This window comes from Pungitius pungitius, chromosome 9 (assembly GCF_949316345.1).
Source record: "Pungitius pungitius chromosome 9, fPunPun2.1, whole genome shotgun sequence".
Taxonomy (NCBI): domain Eukaryota; kingdom Metazoa; phylum Chordata; class Actinopteri; order Perciformes; family Gasterosteidae; genus Pungitius; species Pungitius pungitius.
This window is the reverse complement of record NC_084908.1, coordinates 20,167,810-20,186,107: the sequence shown is the minus strand read 5'-3', so window position 1 is coordinate 20,186,107 and position 18,298 is coordinate 20,167,810. Positions and strand designations below refer to the sequence as shown.

The following is an 18,298-nucleotide window of genomic DNA, read 5'->3' as shown; positions in this document are numbered from 1 at the left end:
CAGGAAGTCGTTTAGTAGATTTTATTTTACCGGAAAACTAGAAGTAAACAAAGATGAGTTAACTGCATTAAGATATATTAGCGCAATAATCTTGACCCAATTAATAATAAAAATCAGTCAGTTATGTTATTTCCTCTTGAGTGTTTCCTACTTTAACTCAAAGAGATCCATTTTAAATGTTATAATGCCTGGAGAGATTCCTTAAACATGAGTTAGATTTAGCTTTTCATTACTGAAGCTCTTAAGTAATAAGTACCTTAATTTAAAGTTGAGAATCCATTGTCATGTTTAATGCATGTTTATGCATATGCATGTTCTGTTAAATGTGATATCAGACACAGTTCTGACACAGCCGTACAAATGCGACGCCATCGACTCACATTGAACATTTACACTCAAACCTCAGCCGTGTGCTTGTGTGTGTTTGTGTTAAAGCTGCGAGTGTTTCGTACCGTTTTCACTGTCGCTCCTGGAGACGCAGCAGTCGCCTGCAGGTGGCGAGCAGAGAGGAGAATCAGCAGCGATTGAGAAGAACTACGAGTAGAGACGCGTCCAGTGACGCAGCGCCGCAGACTCGGCGAGCTTCTACCCTGCGCGCAGCGGCACCCGTTGTTCCTGCAGATCTGAGAGAGCTCCTCTCGGTCCTCCCTGGGGGTGTAGGTGTGACTGCAGCGGTGATCTGAGAGCACAAGGAGCACACCTGTCACCACCTTTCACCTGGCCTCAGGTGGCCTCCCCCTGATTGTTTGGGCTGCGTCCTGCACGTGGAGGTCAGAAGGGCTCGGTCCTACCTGGGTTGTAATACTCGTAGACGGTGACCGAGGACGGCTGCAGAAGGCCCACTCTGAAGCTCTGCTGCAGCCTGAAGATCAGGACCTCTGGCTCTCTGTGAGACACCTGGGGGACAAGGGGAGGACAATTTATCACAGCAACAGAGGACGTAGAAACGCCGGTTTCTGTTGAGCTACCTGCTGGTTAGAAATAGACACATTAGTAGATGCTTGCTTCTCATTGGAGGAAAACGTCAGCACGTCGTGTTTTACCTTGAACAGGTGGAGGATCAGAGAGCCTCGGTCACTCAGGTTATCGACCACCTGGAAGTAGTTGATGTAACGGTCCACTGAGTTTGAAAGCTGGACGAATACAAACAAACAAACCAGTTACGTCTTAATCTGAAAGGATCCGACAGGAAGTCGACTTCTTTTCTGTCGGAGACAAACAAACTGGTCGTTTTGTGAATGACTTTTGTGTTTTCTGTCCCTTGGAACCTGCAGTGCTGTAATGGTCAGATCTTATCTCCTTACAGACACTAGAAGTCTCTTCAGCAGCACGATTTTTTTGAAAGGTGAAAGCTAAAAACAGCACTTTTCTTCTGGGAATGTCGACAGGGATATCTGACAAATAGTTTATAATATTGTACATGAATACGTGTTGTAATAATTTCATCATTCCTTTAAAGAATCAAAGTAAGAGGAAGTGACCCCACATGCAAAACAGAACAAGTCAAAATAAAAGCATTGTACTGAAAGAATAAAAAACTAAAAACCTCTCCGTGAGGGAGGAACAAGCAGCTATGAGATGCAGAGTGGGGGGTGTGAGTTGGGAAGGAGGCTTTGACCATGTCCTGGATGGAGACTGGACCCCATCCATTCACAGTAACTCTGTGACTGTTTTTTTTCTTCTGTTTTTTAAGCTATGATTGTATTCAATGTAATGTAATCAAAAGAAATGCACGTAACTCCTCATTGCACCACTATATCCATGGAAAACTCCAAATACCTAGTCGCCATGAACGCACCGGAAGACGTCATGTGCCCAGAGGCGTGGACACTGCCTCACCAACTCTTACCCAATCACCACAGAAGAACTTAGTCACCTTTAAAGCCTCTAGAGGGCGCTGTGCTCCTAAAGTGAAGGAAAACAGGAAGTGACGTTCGTTCTAAAGACGAAAGATCTAAAGCCCTCTGAGGGCAAATTAACGATACTGTGCTTTACAAAATAAAATAAAATGAATTATATAATCATGGCAGAAACTGACACCGCCCCCCTGCGAGGTCTACAAGCAAAATAAAGTAAGTATTGGTAAAATGTTTAGGCTCATTTTAAGTGCCTCATCACCCTAATCAATCAGATTATATTTCTTTATTTCTTTAAATGTGTCTGCTGGCTGGAGGCTTCATGGAAGCATCTTCATCCAATGAGAAGAATGATCTCAATGATCTGTCAGAATAAATAGATAAAAACCAGCCCAAAGACTCTAATTGATAGTTTTGAGGATGTATGTAATGTATCAACTTATGTATCACATGCATGTGTATGTATCAGAGATGGGGACTCGAGTTGGAGACTCGGACTCGAGTCTGAAGTCGAGTCGCACACACGGTGACTTCCGACTCGACTTCAGACTCGTCCTCGAAAGACTTCAGACTCGACTCGGACTCGAGCTTTGGGACTCGTGAACAATGTTTAATTTTAGGAAAAATCTGATGAGCTCGCTATACCGCTCCCTCCGTTACCTGCCTACGTAACACGTACATTGACACATATTGCTGGCTGCGCACGCGCGGCCACACACGAGAAAGATGTTGAATGCCGCTGCTGGGTGGCGCTGACGGGAAGGCGGTGGTGCCGCTGGCGGTCCGACCGACGGTTCGCTGACGTCGGGACGTATGCGTTCCAGCGGCGGACCGTTTACTCTGCGATCTCCTTTAACTGTCTCTGTTCTGCTCACTGAAGCAAAACAATACGTGGACAAAAAATATCAGAGCCAAGAGCAGCGTGTGTAGTCACCTACTGCTGCTAACACATCCCGTCAGACCAGGATTATTTATTTATATCCGTTAATGAACTTTTCTCCTCGTTACCCTGGTAACCGCTGTCATTACAGACGGTTGCGTCGATTCTTACTGTTAAAATCTACGTACTTCCGGTTTAGCGGCTACGCTTCGTATTTTCATTTTATGGGAAAAACCACAAAAAAAACATTAAGTAAAGAGTATAGGAGGAGTAAAAAGTTGTTGGTATGTTTTTTTTACGGTAAAAGGGACGTTGATAAGAGATGGGGACTCGAGTTGGAGACTCGGACTCGAGTGCGACTCGAGTCGAACACACGGTGACTTCAGACTCGACTTCAGACTCGTCCTCGAAAGACTTCAGACTCGACTCGGACTCGAGCTTTGGGACTCGTGAGCATCTCTGGTATGTATGTGTGTGTATACATATGTGTGTGTAGATGACCATTTAAAACTATGAGTTTTATTATGTGTGAGTGGATCCGTGTCTGGGTGAATCAGCATATTTCTATTATTTATAATCAGACATTTGATCAATTGAAGCAGTGAAATATAGAACATCCACAAGTTTATTAAGCGACAAATTGAACCAACAGAACTTTAGGAAGAGCAAGACATGCAGCATCTTCCAATTGAGAGACAATGTGAGAGACACAGTGTGAGAGTCTGTGGGACAGTACGAGAGACAGTGCAGTCAAATGTTTAATACATGATTTTATTTATTAACTTGTATATGTATTTTGTATAATAACACTGATATATGCCATATGTGTGTTATTCCAGTTGTCTACACCAGGGTTTTTAAATGGGGTGAATGTGAGCCTCCCCTTAGAGTAGGTATGCCTCTGCAGTAAATGCCATAAGGTTCAATAACAAATGATAAAATGTAAATATCTTTCTTTAATATTGTATATATTATTGAAGACATTTTATTTCTACAACTTTTTTTAACCCTCCCTTAATGCTGCCTTCTGTTGAATTGGGACTAGGAAACAATGCATTTTACAGTTAATAAATGTTTTCTTCATGTGTTGCCAACCGTCCCGTATTACCCGGGACATCCCGAGTTATGGGCACTTTTGATTTGTCCCGTCCGGGACGGCTCCAGTCCCGATGTCCAATCACAGCCTGCTAAGTCAATGACGCGCGAAAAACTCCCGGCTGTTGTGACGTATCAGACCAGTGTGCGCGCGGGGGCCGGTTGGCCAGAGCGGAGCACGTGATGTGAGAGCTGTCCTGTTAAAATGAGCAGTGAAAAATTACACTGTGAAATGATACACAGCCCGGCCGCCGACCGCTAGCACCCCGTCACCCCGTCAGCCCGTCAGCCCGTCAGTTGCTCTTAACTTCCCGTCCTGTATTCTACAACATGTGGGTCAAAAAGCACAACTCTGCTGTGCCTTTGCACCTAAATATGTTTTGGCAGTTTTTCATCTACGTCACGTATTAAACACAGACACATTAAAATCAACATATTACTCGATATTTGCGCAGCTGACGTCACTACAGCAGCTCCGCTGTAAACGTAATCCCCGCGAAATTCAAAGTCAAAATGACGGCGTTTAACGATGAAGGATCTGAGACAGTGAGACACATCTTCACCAGGAAAGAGTACAATTAATCTACCGATAAGTGAGTCAGAAACTATTTCGGGTTTAATATTAAATTGATCAGTGGTTGAACGAATGCTACAGAAAAACAAGCATAAAGAAAGTATTGTAACTCTCACCCCAGTGCTTCAGTGTAAATAAGGAGGCGATGACTGGCTTGCAACTCCGGTGCATTTATTTAAGGAACACAGCTCAACTCCGGTCACTGTTGGCCGTGACCACGCCGTTCAAACGCTTCCACACACAGCCCCCAAAGCTCGGGTTGTCTCGCGAGACAATCCCCCCACCTCAATGGTCTCATATAACCACATTGACCTCTGCTGGTAACATTAGTGCATAACGCCAACATCTGCAGAACTGATGAACTCCTAATAACAGGGAAAAAATTAACTCAGCTCATTACAGTATGAAGACTCGTTATAGTACAGTTATATCTCATGTATAACCGCTACGGAGACGTGAAAACCAGCGCAGCATTTCACAGAAGACTCGCCGAAAACAAGCTGCTCTGTGCGGGCTGAGATGAGCTGACCGCCCGGTGCTGGAGGGTCTGACGGTCCGTGAACTACAAACCGACCGCAGAGAAGTTGCTTTAACAACTAACTTCAGTCATAAAATGTAATTCCGTTACTTAAATATAGTAGTATTTATAAACTTTGACATACAGTTGTGTTTATTGTTTATTTGTTTGCTGCCTGTTGCTGAGGTGAAATGCATTCTGGGATATTTGGCTCTCACAAGAACAGACGAGCCTGCTCCGATGCATTCTGGGTAAAATGGGCGGGGCGAGTCACATCCGGGTATTATGACCGTTCTCGTCCAGATGCGGACTTTAGAATTGGAACAGAACTCGGGCTGCGACTGATGACGTTTCACGAGTCCACGAGAACAAAAGTAAACACAAGAACGCATATTGAGAAATTCCCACATGTGTTCTTCTTAGAGCTGAGTTCCATCTGATCCCCTTTTTGAGACACTGCATCACACATAACATACAAGGAAATGTAAAAAAGAAAAATATATGTATACTATGAATGCATGTTTCTTCTCTTTTGTACATTTACACCATTACATACAAAAGTGAATCATACCTTAATCATCATTTATTTAAATATAATAAAAGTTGTAGTTTTTGCAGAAGTTTAAAGAGGCGTTTCCACAGCAACAGGAGACAGATGTCAGAGACAATTTCTGAAGTGTTAAACTTCCGTTTAACAGATAATTATAAATAGTTAAACCACTAATGGCAGCTTCTTTCAAGTAAACCATGTGACCAGCCGGGTGAACTTCCTGTTTCTGTCAAAGCAGCCTGAGACCTTTAGTGAAGGGTTTTGTACATTAATTCATTATTTACTTTTTATAGATCATCATCATCAGTGAATTTACAATTTAACAGATTTAAGTTGTTGTTAGTTTATCAAATTAACGTCAGTCAAGTTGTATTAAGACATACAAACATAACTTACTATATACTGACATCTGTGTGTGTGTGTGTGTGTGCGTTTGTGTGTGTATGTTTGTTTGCGCGCGCACGTGTGCTTGTGCACGTGTGTGTGCGTGTGTGTGCGTGCGTGTGTGTGTGTGTGTGTGCCAGAGGTGGGACAAAGTCATTGTTACGCAAGTCACAAGCAAGTCTCAAGTCGTTGCCCTCGAGTCCCGAGTCAAGTCGAGTCAAAGATGAGGCAAGTCTCAAGTCGAGTCACAAGTCAAAGCCAACAAGTCTCAAGTCGAGTCCAAAGTCTCACCATTTTACGGACGGGGGTGGTGATGGTGCGCTGCCTCACAGACCTAGACTACGAAGGGAAGGGTAATGGTGGATCGACTGTGACTGTGTTATAGTACTTTAAAACAGACGTTGACATAATGTTGGCGAGGATTTCCATCGGAGTCTGAATCCGGGTTCAAAAATCCAGATTTTTGTAACCATGAACGTCTCGTCGATACGGTAAAATGCTCGTGAGTTACGGTACATTCGATAAGGTGCTCAACATTCGTTCAAAACTTACCTTTCTTTGTGCAACTTCAGGTGTTGAACAAAGTTGGACGTTGTGGCAGCTCCGTCTGGAATCTTCGACCCGCATGTTTTGCAAACAGCAACTCGTTTTTTGTCGACTACCTCGTAATTTTTATAGCCAAACGAAACTTTCTTCGGTATAATTTTTCCAACTGGCGCGTTGTTGCGCTTCATTGGTTGTCTTGCAATGTGCCTGTTTAGATGCTGTCGAATCAGAACCAGGTGGCACTGCGGTGATTGGATGTCTCTGCATACAGGTGGCGCACATTTTTTTGACCGATGCAGATAAACAAATGTTTTCCCCCAGTTTTCATGGGAAGTAGCAAGTCTTCTCGAGTCAAAAGGCTCGAGTCCAAGTGAAGTCACGAGTCATCGATGTTAAAGTCCAAGTCGAGTTGCAAGTCTTTGTACGTTTTGTCGAGTCGAGTCTGAAGTCATCAAATTCATGACTCGAGTCCAAGTCACATGACTCGCGTCCACACCTCTGGTGCGTGTGTGTGCGTGTGTGTGCGCGTGTCTGAGTGTGCGTGTGTGTGTGTGTGAGTGTGCGTGTGTGTGTGTGTGTGTGTGTGTGTTGTACCTCCAAGTCGTGGACATGTTCACAGCAGCCATCTACTGTGACCCCAAGGACCACAGGTGAAATGTGACCTCTGACCCTCTCTGTCACAGAGGGGGGGGGCAGGGGGCCGTGAGGTTGGATCAGCGCTGTGAAGCATCCAGTGAGCTCCTGTCCTGTCGGGTCCAGCAGCTGAAGCAGCGGCCCATGTGATGGAGACGTGTGCTTCTGAGTGATGTCATGATCTACATGTTAAAGGTGGACACACGTGTGGGGAAGGACGCATTGTTCCGTAGCTCTGAGGACCAGCTTGAGACGTCTCCTGGTCTCCATGGCGATGGGGGTCCTTCCTAGTGCGTCACACAGCACTTTAAAAGCATCTCTTTGATGCGTCGTTGTTGTTTTGTGGTCACATGACGTCTACTTCCTGTCTCCTTCCAGTACTGAAGCAGGACCAGAGTGGGAAGGTACCAGGAGCACCAGGAGCCTCCTCTCTGTTAGAACCACACACACCATGTGACACGTCCTCTCTGTCCTGTCCTCCAGGACGGATGTATTTACAGTAGATGTTTAGTGTCTTTATTCATGTCCTTGTTCTAGTAAACACGTTCCTCTCAGGGCTTCACATGCGTTCTTTTTAGAGCTTTGAGCTCCATCCGAGTTCCATCTGACCCCTTTTTGTTTGAGACTCTGCTTCTCAGAACAAAACACACAAGGAAATGTAAAGAAGAAAAGACAAATATATGTGTTCTATCAATCCATCCTTCTTCTCTTTGGTACATTTACACCATGAGGCCTTGTTAACATTTAAGGTCTTCAGAGAGCAGCCAGTGAGGAAATGTCCCTCCTGAGCTGCTGTAGGTTCAGGCTCCTCCTACTTCCTGGTTCACTCATTAGTCTAAAGGCCGCCATTACATTGTCATCATTGAGCTGTAGGTACTTTTATCCTCCGTGTTTTACCACTAATGATTTGACCTTTGGTGACTCTTCTGGTTTGAGTCACAGATCCAGTTCAAATCAAGGCCCAAACCAGGTGTTTTACATGTTTTCTTATTTGAATGTTTGTGGCTGTGATTCATATTGTTTGGTTTTGTGTGGAGCACTGGAGGCGGTGAGGGTCCTGTCCCAGAGTCTGCCCCCCCCCCTCTTGGCCCCAATAGAACCCAAGTAGTTTATTAAAAAGTTTTATTACATTCCCAGAGCTGAAATGCTTTAATAAATCCCTCACCGTGATTTAAACCCAGTTCATTAACAACACGTGATGTTTGCATTGTGTTCTCATGTTGGGTCTCTGAGTCGTTCTTGCAGAAAAGGAGCTGAATGTCCATCTAAGACTCTGTGGTCCTTCAGGAAGGAGACAGGGAGCCGTGTACTGAGTGTAGGATCCGTGTCATGTGATCATGTTTCTCTCATCAGGATCCTGGCACCACTGATCTGGATGTTTTGTAGTTTCAGGATATTCTTAACAGTGAAGAGTGATGAAAATGAATATTTGGACCAAAACATAAATGAATAAAGCAGCATGTGTGTGAGTTGACAGCTTGTTTGTCTTGTTTCTGTCCTGAATGTGAGGAAGACGTATGAAGAGCTGCAGAGAGGACACATTTATCTACACGTGGACAGGAGGACGTCACACTGCATCCTTTCATTTCATGTGAATTATTACAGACGTTGATGCTACTTCCAGGTTCATCAAGATGATCTTCACTCATTAACAACACTTTAATGATGTTTCCTTTCAGCAGAAGTAAGACACTAACTTTAAAGCTACTTGTGGTCCTGCAGCTCATGCTAATGAGGTAAAGAGGAAGGAAGCCCTGCTGGGGTTGAACAGCAGCTTAGTACCAACTCCAGAAGAGAGGAGCTGACCTCAGAGACATCAGCCTCCTCTTTAGTGTAGACGTGTTGGTGGTGACTTAGTGAATAAAGAGTTTCTGATCTGCTGATTCAACACAGAGGAGCAGCTATGAGTTCATCAGCCGGTGGATTAGTCGTCTTCCTTCTCTCTGTACAAGGTACTGTACTTCTACATTTAGATTGGGAGGCCGTTAGCACCTCACACACACACAGGGAGCTGGCTTTTTACTTCATACACAGGTCTGATGGCATCAAACACAAATAAGGACTAAATGAACATTAACAAAGAAGAAATGTCTCTGTTCAACTTCCTCTAATCGTTCAGCAGCGTTTCTTTGCATTAGAACACATTTAGAGGCTGGGAGTCACTCACAGTCTCTGAGGAGCTTTGTTCTGCTTTTTGTTGTGTTTTATTGTGTATTTGTGCTCATTTTTATTCTCTTCCTGTTTGTTCAGTGTCTCTTTGAGTGACATTTCGTATCTTTGATCCGTGTTACAGAAAATAGATTCAGAGCCAGATGCTGAAAAGTCAGCATATGTGTTTTCACAGATATATTTATATCTACATATACTTTAAAGTGTTAACGCCCTTGTCCTCATTGAGGTGTGACCTCCATCTCCCAGTATTGTTGCCCTCAGAGTTGTGGTTTCTCTACAGTTTCCATCTCCACTCTGCAGCAGACTGACCACAGACAGAAGAGCACAGAGCAAAGCACTCTTCTTCTCATCAACCAAACCCTTCTAATACTTCAACTTGAGCTTTTTCAAGTCCACAGGTTCAATACATCGCTGTTCCTTCCAGCTGCAGAGTTCATGTGGACATCGTGGACTCTTTCATTACTTTCTAGAAACTCAATGATTTTCATATTTCTCATCATATCTTTTCTCTTCAGTAAACTACCAATGAGAGTGTGTCCTGTGATGTTGTTCTGAGTGTGACTGTGGTTCCTGATGTGCTGTGTTACAGTGATACAGAGTCAGGACGGATGGGGAGTGATTTACTATCAGACTGAGATCTGTGCTGTAAAAGGATCAAGAGTGGAAATAAGCTGTACCTACACACACCCACTTGGAATAAATCACTATGATATAAAGGACAGATTCTGGTTCACTAAAGAGAAAGATGGTGAACCTGTGGATCTGAGAACAGACTCTGAGTATTCAGACCGTGTGGAGTATGAATGTTATAAGAAGAGTTGCTATCTGACCATCACAAACCTGAGAGAGAGCGACTCAGCTGAGTACAAATTCACATTCAGGACAAACAAAGGAGAGAAATATACTGGTTCACCTGGAGTCACTTTGTTTGTCACAGGTAACATTTTAATTCACATATTAATCATCTCCAAATGTTCAACATCTAGAAAACTAGAGTATAAATGTCTTCTGTGAATGTTGACAGTTTAATAAATAATATTCACAGGTTCAGGTCTCCAGGTGCAGGTGAGCAGATCAAATTCTACCAGGTTGGAGCTGAGGTGTCACAGCAGCTGTGATCTGTCTCATCATCCTGGATACCACTGGTTCAAGAATGAAAAGTACATCCAGACAGGATCTTCTCTTCTAGTCTCCTCTGGTTCTACAGACAGATATTCCTGTGATTTAAGTGGATCTTCTAGTCAACGTTCTCCTGCAGTGTGTAAGTTGACTCCAGTGTGTTGGCCTGTGGAGCTTCAACAACATTTCATATGGAGACACCAGACCGCTGCATGTAAACTAGAGGCATCAAAAAGATGAAGCACCACATTCCTCAGGAGGTGGAGCCGTGGTCCACTGACCAGAGGGTCACGGGTTCAATCCCCGGCCCCTGCAGTCTACGTGTAGAAGTGTCACTCACACACTGACACAACAATATGATTCTAATCACAGCTGTAAACTATGGAGGACTAAAAGGGCCACAATGAAATAAATAAAAACACCATTAAATAATTACTTAAATGTGTCATTAATTAATTAAAATTAGAATTAAATACATAAAAGTGTAATTAAATGTGTCATTAATTAATTAAAATACTGATTCATTGTATGTAAAATGCATATATAACTATTTTACTATTTACATTTACATTTCATGGGCCTGCGTTGCAGCGCTTCATGAATTACTTAAAACTGTCAAATTGACCCATCAAAAGTTGGTAGGCGGAACCTAACGCCTGATTGGTTACCCTGTGCATCAAGTCAAGACAAATCAATTCGAGATACTGGATTGATGCAGAGCTACTGAACACATTCCAATACACTTGGTGGCGCTATTCACCTCTACGTTGGTTTGGATACGCTGTTAAACAGAACTTTCATTGCAACGGCTAAAAATAAAGGCGATTACGCGGTCCTGCTAGCCCCAATGTTGAGACGCCGTGCAGGACAAAATGTCAAAAAGTTGCCCAGAGCTGCTGAGAGAAGCAGCGAATTTGATTGAGGAAGCTCTGCGCAGAAGTCCAACGGCTCCGGCGGCTCCGTCACAGCAGATACCGGCCGCTCAATCACGTACACCTGTCCAAGGTAAGCTAAGTAATTTCATGTTAGCCAGGTGTGCTACTAATTAATGATTCGGGACACACGTGTGGGTTAAATTAGATCGCCTCGAAAATGAATTTGTATGTGGTATTATGATGTTTCGTGCGTGACACGTTCATTGTTAATTGGGGGAGCTTAAAACGAGCTAGTTCGCTAATGGTGTTAGCTGGTTTGAGCATCCCAAGATAGAAGTAGAGGCTGTTTTAGCTGACTGGTGACCATTGAGTGGTGACGTTTTTCTGTGTTACAGCGGAGGTAGCAAGGCTCTTTGCGCCATATAACATTGGAGCCAGAAGGAATATGACGAGACGACCAGCACAAGTCCAAGTTTGCCGAAGAAGCTACACACACACCGTCTGTTGTTTGGCTGACCACAATGCGGATAAAATTCCAAGCGTACTGTTTAAAGCTGAACTTCTTACTTCAGGACTTGGAGAGCAAAAAGTAACATTTTCAGGTCAGTGCGAACTATGGATTTACCAAAACTAAAAAATGTGTGTACTGTTCGTTGAAATTATTTGCATTTATGTAAACGTAATTGATTTTAATAGTGTGAATAATAGTTATCACAGGCTTATTTGCTTAATTTAAGGTGAGGTGAGTTATGATTTTGTTTTGTTTTCTCCAGGGAATGACCACGATCCCATGGTTATAACAAATAAACTGATGGAAGTGTTTCCGAAGCTCCAACAAGGTGGAGGCTTTGAATTTCTAAAACTTGTAGGATCGACTCGCAGTCGAAATCTTGCATTGCTTCAGTGTCCCAGCACTGGATACACCCTTGCCTATCTGAAAGATCCATCGACGATGATTGGACAGGCTACCATCTACATACGTCCACTTCAACAGGATCTATCCTTAGATTGTGTACATAAATTTACAGAGACCTAGTTTAATACATAATCAAAACAAAGATTACTGGTGACTTTTAATCATTAATTAAAAGCCATTTGTTGTTGTTAGGAGAGCTCACGTCCTGCCTCTGGTCCAGTCATCCCCTGCATCACTTGTCGGAAGGAAGTTCCCTTTTCAGAGATGAAGCTGCACAGATTGAGCTGCAATGGGTATGTACTTCCTAAAGCAATGCAAGGGTAGCATATTCATTTTCTTAGGGAATATGTCCTCTTGGAGTGTTGTGCACACAAATAAGTGAGTATGACCATCATTTCAATTGTATTCACTTCAAGGACACCCATGCAGGAATCAGAAAGAGAACAAGAGGGAGAACAAAGGGAAGAAAATGATAGTGAGACCGCCCTAGTCAGTGAGAGTGTTCCAGAGAGGTCTGAAACATCAGCCGAGAGTGCAGTAGTACCAGCAGTGATTGTTAACGAGGAGTTGGATCACAAAGAAACAGACAGTGGTATGTGTCATCACAATAGTGTTGCTATAAGATTGTGTGTAACTGAAAAGTCAATAGAAAGATAACACTTGTAAGATATAATTGGATAAGATAATACAGTTACAGGCAATTAATAACATGCACCTGGGTTTTTCTATTTTTCTAATATTTAGTTTTTGTTGAATGCCTTTTTATGTCAACTCAGCGTTGTGACAGATTTGTAAGCTGTTGGGTCTCGCGTTTTATCAGTGATAAAACTGATCTCCTGTTCTGTAGAGTGAGAGGGTATCTGTGTATGCAGGTAACATGCCAACTCATATGTCTCTGGAATAGATAACTTTGTTGTCTTTTGTTTAGAATGGAAGCTTATTAAAGAACCCACTCAAGCTGCCAAAGTTTTCAAAGAGAATCTGCTAAGGGAACATGCAACTGGGAAACCACTTAGAATGAAGATGGATGTAAGGGAGTCTGAAGAGGACCGGGAACGGGAGCTTCTCTTATTCTATAAACAGCAGCAAGAATGGGCATGTCCACTTCATTGTACTCTGGTTGGTAAGTAATATAAAGTTTATAATATAAATACATCAGTACAGTTTATACCACTCAAGTAGCATATATGGAATTGTCCCATTGGAAAATGGGACAATGAAATGCACAAAATTATATAATTGATAAAAAATGTTATGTATGTGAATATTGTGCACAATATACTCTTATCTGGAATAATCAATATTAAGGATGCTGTTCTAGAATTACAGCCAATAGAATTTTGACTATTTTTCTCCCTTGTTTGTTAAATGTTAGCTAATTCAGTTACCTGTATTTGTCGGCCACTTTTTTCCACTGTGTTATTATCAGTATTTAATTTCAGGTGATGTTGCTATCGGAGAGGGAGTGATGCGGTACTTTATGACAACAATCATATCCAAACTCCAGTTTGGATTCAGTCTAGATCTTGGTAAGTACACGCACACGTTCTGGTGGTTGATGAACGCAGATATGTGTTGTTTAGCGGAGGGTCGGTGGGCAATGTTTTGTGTCAGGTAAATCGGTAGTGGGGTATACAGGGGGGTTGCATTTGTAGTAGTTTGGGGTCATTTTGGAGTAGGCTACAATTTGGTTTAAGTGAATTCTACAAGCAGCAATAACACAGGCCAAGTAATCGCCCGTTCCAAACAGGCACATTTTCAACGGGCACTGCACTAGTATGATGTAATTTTATGTATTTAAGAGGTTAATTGTGGTGACTTTATTCCTTGCTCTCTTGGTACTTTACAGGAGGAATGGGCCGAACACTGCTATTTGAGGGTGAACCTGACCATCTTGTTCCAGCAGCATCAGAGGCACTTATTGAAAGCAACCTCTTCCGGGTTGCAGGAAGGATGTTGGCCCACACCTTTCTGCATGACGGTCCCCATGTCACAGGATTAAGTCCTGCTGTAATTCATGTACTCTTCAATGGGGACCCTGAAATGGCTACTGTTGTTGTTAAAGACTGTCCTGATCTGCACATCAGGAGCATCATAGAACTGGTATGTAACCTAAAAAAACTTTGCCATGTAAAAAAAATATTGCTTGGGCTGATATAATACATGGTATGGTCCTTATTCTAGCTTGAACATGAAGAACTTACACCGGAACAGAAAGACACAGTTTCAGATCTTTCCATGTCTTGGGATCTTCCGGCAGTCACCAAAACAAATCGGAGATGGCTACATAATAAACTTCTACTCCATGCAGTGAGTTCCTGCTGGTGACAGAATCCATTGCTGTACTTGTTGAAATTATGGAATGTATTCTGAACCCTGACTTGTTAATGTTAACACAAGAGTTTAAGTACTAGAGTTTAAATGGATTTTTTAAGGCACTTTATTGTGCTTTTATTAACATTTTTTCTACTTTGTCAACAAATTTGGGTTAAGGATTTGGGCTGTAATATGGGTCGGTCTGTCTCTTAGGTCGTTGGGAGGACCATGCGCCAAATTAAACAGTTGAGAAAGGGACTGAAAGATGTGATGGTATGGCCCCTGCTGACATCTAGGCCAGATGTTGTCCCACTTCTTTTCCCCAAAATGGCTGAAATGCAGTTCACACCCCAGGTAAGTCAGTAATTTAGTTATATTTGTGACTTAACTTGATGAATTTTACGTCTATTTTCAATGACTGAGCTGGCTATTTTTCCATTTTCCAAAAATGTGATCTGCATAGTCCTTCACCAAAAAAATAAGTTCTCCCTTTTTTTAAATTACAATTTTTCTTTTCTTTAAGATGCTCCTAGAAAAAATCACATGGCCAGTTGAGGACAGTGATGATGAAGACTTTGACTTGGACACCACCTGCCGCATCACTGGCTTTTTAAGGATGTTCATTGAAACAGGTATAAACCTTATTTCTCTTTTTACAAATGCTTCTGTCTCATGGATAGATATGAAATTAAGTTGAACTAAATGTGTTCAATCCATTGTATGACTTTTAGCTTCATCAGGTACCCTGGCCCAGCTGCTGACATTCTGGGTTGGCTGGGAGATGCTTCCTCCTGAATTGATAGTGGAGATTTCTGGGGGAACCCTTCCTACGTCCTCCACATGCTTTGAAACCCTAAAGCTGCCAGCTCATTTCAAAATCTACATGGACTTTGAGAAAGCACTTGTCGCTGCTATAAAAAGTACTGGATTTGGGCTGGTTTAAGTTTGTTCAGACAGATGTCAATTAGGGCTGGGTAATATTTCAATATTATATCTATCGTAATTTTGACATGTAATGTTACATGGTAAGTTCAGTCTTTTCCTGGTTTCAAAGGCTGCATTACAGTAAAGTGTAATTTTCTGAATTTACCAGACTGTTCTAGTATTTGCCTTTAACCACTTAGTCATTATATCCACATTATGATGGTTATTTATCAGAAATTTAAAGGTGGAAGATATTTTGTGACTGAATCAATTGTCAACCATACAATATCGTCATTGAGGTGTTTGGTCAAAAATATTGTGATATTTGATTTTCTCCATATTGCCCAGCCCTAATGTCAATGCCTACACTGTTCAGAGTCTTTGAAAACTTAGATTAACACACTGTGCAGTAGTTGACCTTTTGTTATTCATTTTTTTTATTCTGCATATATATTTCTTTTAAAAGGAAAGCAAACTTTCAGTTTTTGACTGCTGGTTCTAACACAACAAATAAAAACATGGCTTGGACATCAGTCTAAGATTCTTGATAACACTTCCACAGTCTCTACATATAATCTAAGCGCATCAGTAACAGAAACTCCTGGAGCTGGCAAAATTGCAACCTCTTCATCTGAGAGCTCACGGGCCAGCTGAACCTCAGGGACTGATACAGTGCCTCCATGAAGGCCGTGAGGTCCGTTCCAGTCGATCCCATACTCTTCAGAAATCTGAATAGATGACAAGCATAATCAAACTTGTGCTTAAAAATAGTTTGACATGTCCTTATGCAAGATTGTTATTTTTGGTCACCAAGTCAGTGAGAAATTGTTAGTTATTAAAATCAGCTTTGTAAAATAATACAGCTGTAGTATGCACTGTAGAAACTACAGCTCACAGGTTGATCTTTAAAAGCTTGGGAGATTCTAAAGACAATAATCTATAGTAAATGCTCCATTTTAAAGTACCACATTTATCAAAAAAAAAAATTCCTCCCATAATTCCTTTGGGGAAACACTTTTAAAACGTGTTTAAAGTTGATTGTTAACCTCAGTAGGATCCTCCTCAGGGCCTTGCTCTCTGTATCTTCTCCAGAGTTGCTGTGGTGACTGATTCCTTTCAGTTCTCAGACCGTGAAAGTTCCAAGCGTCGCGAAAAGAGTCTAGGCTTTGCTGGACCAGTGGAAGGAAAATCCGGTGCAGAGCGAAAAGATGGACTTCATTGTCTGGATTCAGTGTTCCCTGATCTTCCAATGAAGTAAAGATCTGATAGAAGAGGTCCAGGGCATGTTCATAAACATCTCTCCACATCCTCTCTATTCTGTGTTTAGGATAAAATTGACAAATTGTTAATTTATGTGACGTATGTTAGTTGTGTGAGCCTAGTTGCCAAACACATTTCTTTACCGCTGATTGTGGACACTTCTGCCTGTGATGTGTGAATTCCTGTCGGTACCTCTGCTTCTGATCATGAATTCTGCTACATCTGCATTCTCCCCCCCTTTATCAGACCGTACCCTTGATGGCAGCCCATACTGCTCAACAGCGGCGATAAAGCTCTGTAAGACCGTATGAGCTCTGTTATTGCCAGCCAGTCAGGTAGACCACTAAACGACTGAATCCATCCACCCCACCGTGGACAACAAATCTCCACCTGTTGCAAACACATGAAAAGATACTTTATTGTAAATAAAATTGTAATGAAACATCTAGAACGATGCATTGTTTATCTGCTAATATCACTTACCTGATGAGCTTATGGTGGCCATCTATATGCCACAAAGAGTTTGGGCCAGGAACAAAATACTGCCGTCGCCTTAATACACGCAGCCTCAGACGTCTCATGTGGACTCCCTCTGCATCTACTCTGCGTAAAGACTCTTGCAGTCTTGAGACTGAGGAGAGGAACATCCGGACAGCTCAGAATATTACTGTCAGATATTGTGTTTCTTGTGTGAAATGCGTTTCTCTCCTATTATACACATTCTACATCTCAGAGGCGATGTCTTTAAGCAGGCTTCCTTCACCTTTCAAAAGGGCAGAGCTCCAAATTAAAAATACATTTAAATAATGCCCATATTATTATACTCACTTGGAACACGCACACCTCTTGCATTCAGGTGACCACGCATTAGCTTGTAGCCGGTGTTTGGATGACTTCTGTGAATTTCACTTACAATATGGTCCAACTCCTCATCATTCACAGCTGAATAGAGATCGGTTTTTCTGTAGAAACAAAAAAAAACACAACATCAAGTAATGTTACCTTAAACGCCATATTCTTTCAGAGTGTATGAGAGCAGCAATTCATAAACAGAAACTTTATGAATTTAGTGTAAATACCTTAAACTGTATTGTTGCATGCGCCTCTTGATAGTCCTTTTTGACACTCCGAACATCGCTACAGATCACTCTGTGGTCGATATCTTCGTCGGAAAGTGCGGAAATGACTCCAACAACTTCAATAAGTTCCTCTGCTTTACTAGCTACATGCTCTGATTCAGCAGGTCCTGCTTCTACATCCTCTGCTAAGTTTAAAATGTCTCTCACCAACTCCCTGGAAAGTTCACGGAGATCCTCCATGTTTCAATCCAGGTACTCTACTTCAGACCAAAGCAATGGATCAGACTAGATTCGCGTTAGCCCCGCCCACTGACTTTGATGGGTCAGTTTGACAGTTTTAAGTAATTCATGAAGCGCTGCAACGCAGGATCATGAAATGTAAATGTAAATAGTGAAATAGTTATATATGTATTTTACATTAAATGAATCTGTATTTTAATTAATTAATGACACATTCAAGTACACATTTATGTATTTAATTCCAATTTTAATTAATAAATGACACATTTATGTAATTATTTGATTGTGTATTTATTTATTTAATTGTGGCACTTTTAGTCCTCCATAGTAAACACACTGGAGTCTAAATGTTAAAGTACACA

General features: G+C 42.0%; 2 protein-coding genes and 3 long non-coding RNA genes across 5 annotated transcripts in view; 3 read left to right on the top strand and 2 right to left on the bottom strand.

Annotated features, from left to right (window-relative positions):
• Positions 1 to 18,298, top strand: part of LOC134102930 (B-cell receptor CD22-like) — a 38,245-nt gene that overhangs the window by 18,061 nt on the left and 1,886 nt on the right. The window contains exons 3-4 of the mRNA XM_062564624.1: positions 9,797 to 10,144; positions 10,253 to 10,468. Of these exons, the coding sequence (XP_062420608.1) occupies positions 9,797 to 10,144; positions 10,253 to 10,468 (564 nt within the window). The remainder of the gene's footprint in view (positions 1 to 9,796; positions 10,145 to 10,252; positions 10,469 to 18,298) is intronic.
• On the bottom strand, positions 442 to 1,159 carry LOC119217654 (uncharacterized). The gene is made up of 4 exons (XR_009956951.1): positions 1,044 to 1,159; positions 792 to 897; positions 590 to 679; positions 442 to 488 (listed from the first exon to the last, which is right to left on the bottom strand). It is a non-coding gene; the product is annotated as an uncharacterized LOC119217654 (long non-coding RNA).
• LOC134132747 (uncharacterized) lies at positions 1,605 to 8,014 on the top strand. The gene is made up of 3 exons (XR_009956941.1): positions 1,605 to 2,072; positions 7,004 to 7,325; positions 7,414 to 8,014. It is a non-coding gene; the product is annotated as an uncharacterized LOC134132747 (long non-coding RNA).
• LOC134132765 (G2/M phase-specific E3 ubiquitin-protein ligase-like) lies at positions 11,157 to 15,376 on the top strand. Its single transcript, XM_062564733.1, has 11 exons — positions 11,157 to 11,331; positions 11,597 to 11,803; positions 11,975 to 12,213; positions 12,310 to 12,410; positions 13,046 to 13,240; positions 13,560 to 13,646; positions 13,967 to 14,220; positions 14,302 to 14,427; positions 14,647 to 14,787; positions 14,957 to 15,065; positions 15,165 to 15,376. The coding sequence occupies exons 4-11, from the start codon at positions 12,407 to 12,409 to the stop codon at positions 15,374 to 15,376; spliced, it is 1,128 nt and encodes a 375-aa protein (XP_062420717.1). The 5' UTR covers positions 11,157 to 11,331; positions 11,597 to 11,803; positions 11,975 to 12,213; positions 12,310 to 12,406.
• Positions 15,950 to 18,211, bottom strand: LOC134132766 (uncharacterized). Its single transcript, XR_009956960.1, has 6 exons — positions 17,697 to 18,211; positions 17,446 to 17,579; positions 17,101 to 17,248; positions 16,761 to 17,007; positions 16,404 to 16,674; positions 15,950 to 16,085 (listed from the first exon to the last, which is right to left on the bottom strand). It is a non-coding gene; the product is annotated as an uncharacterized LOC134132766 (long non-coding RNA).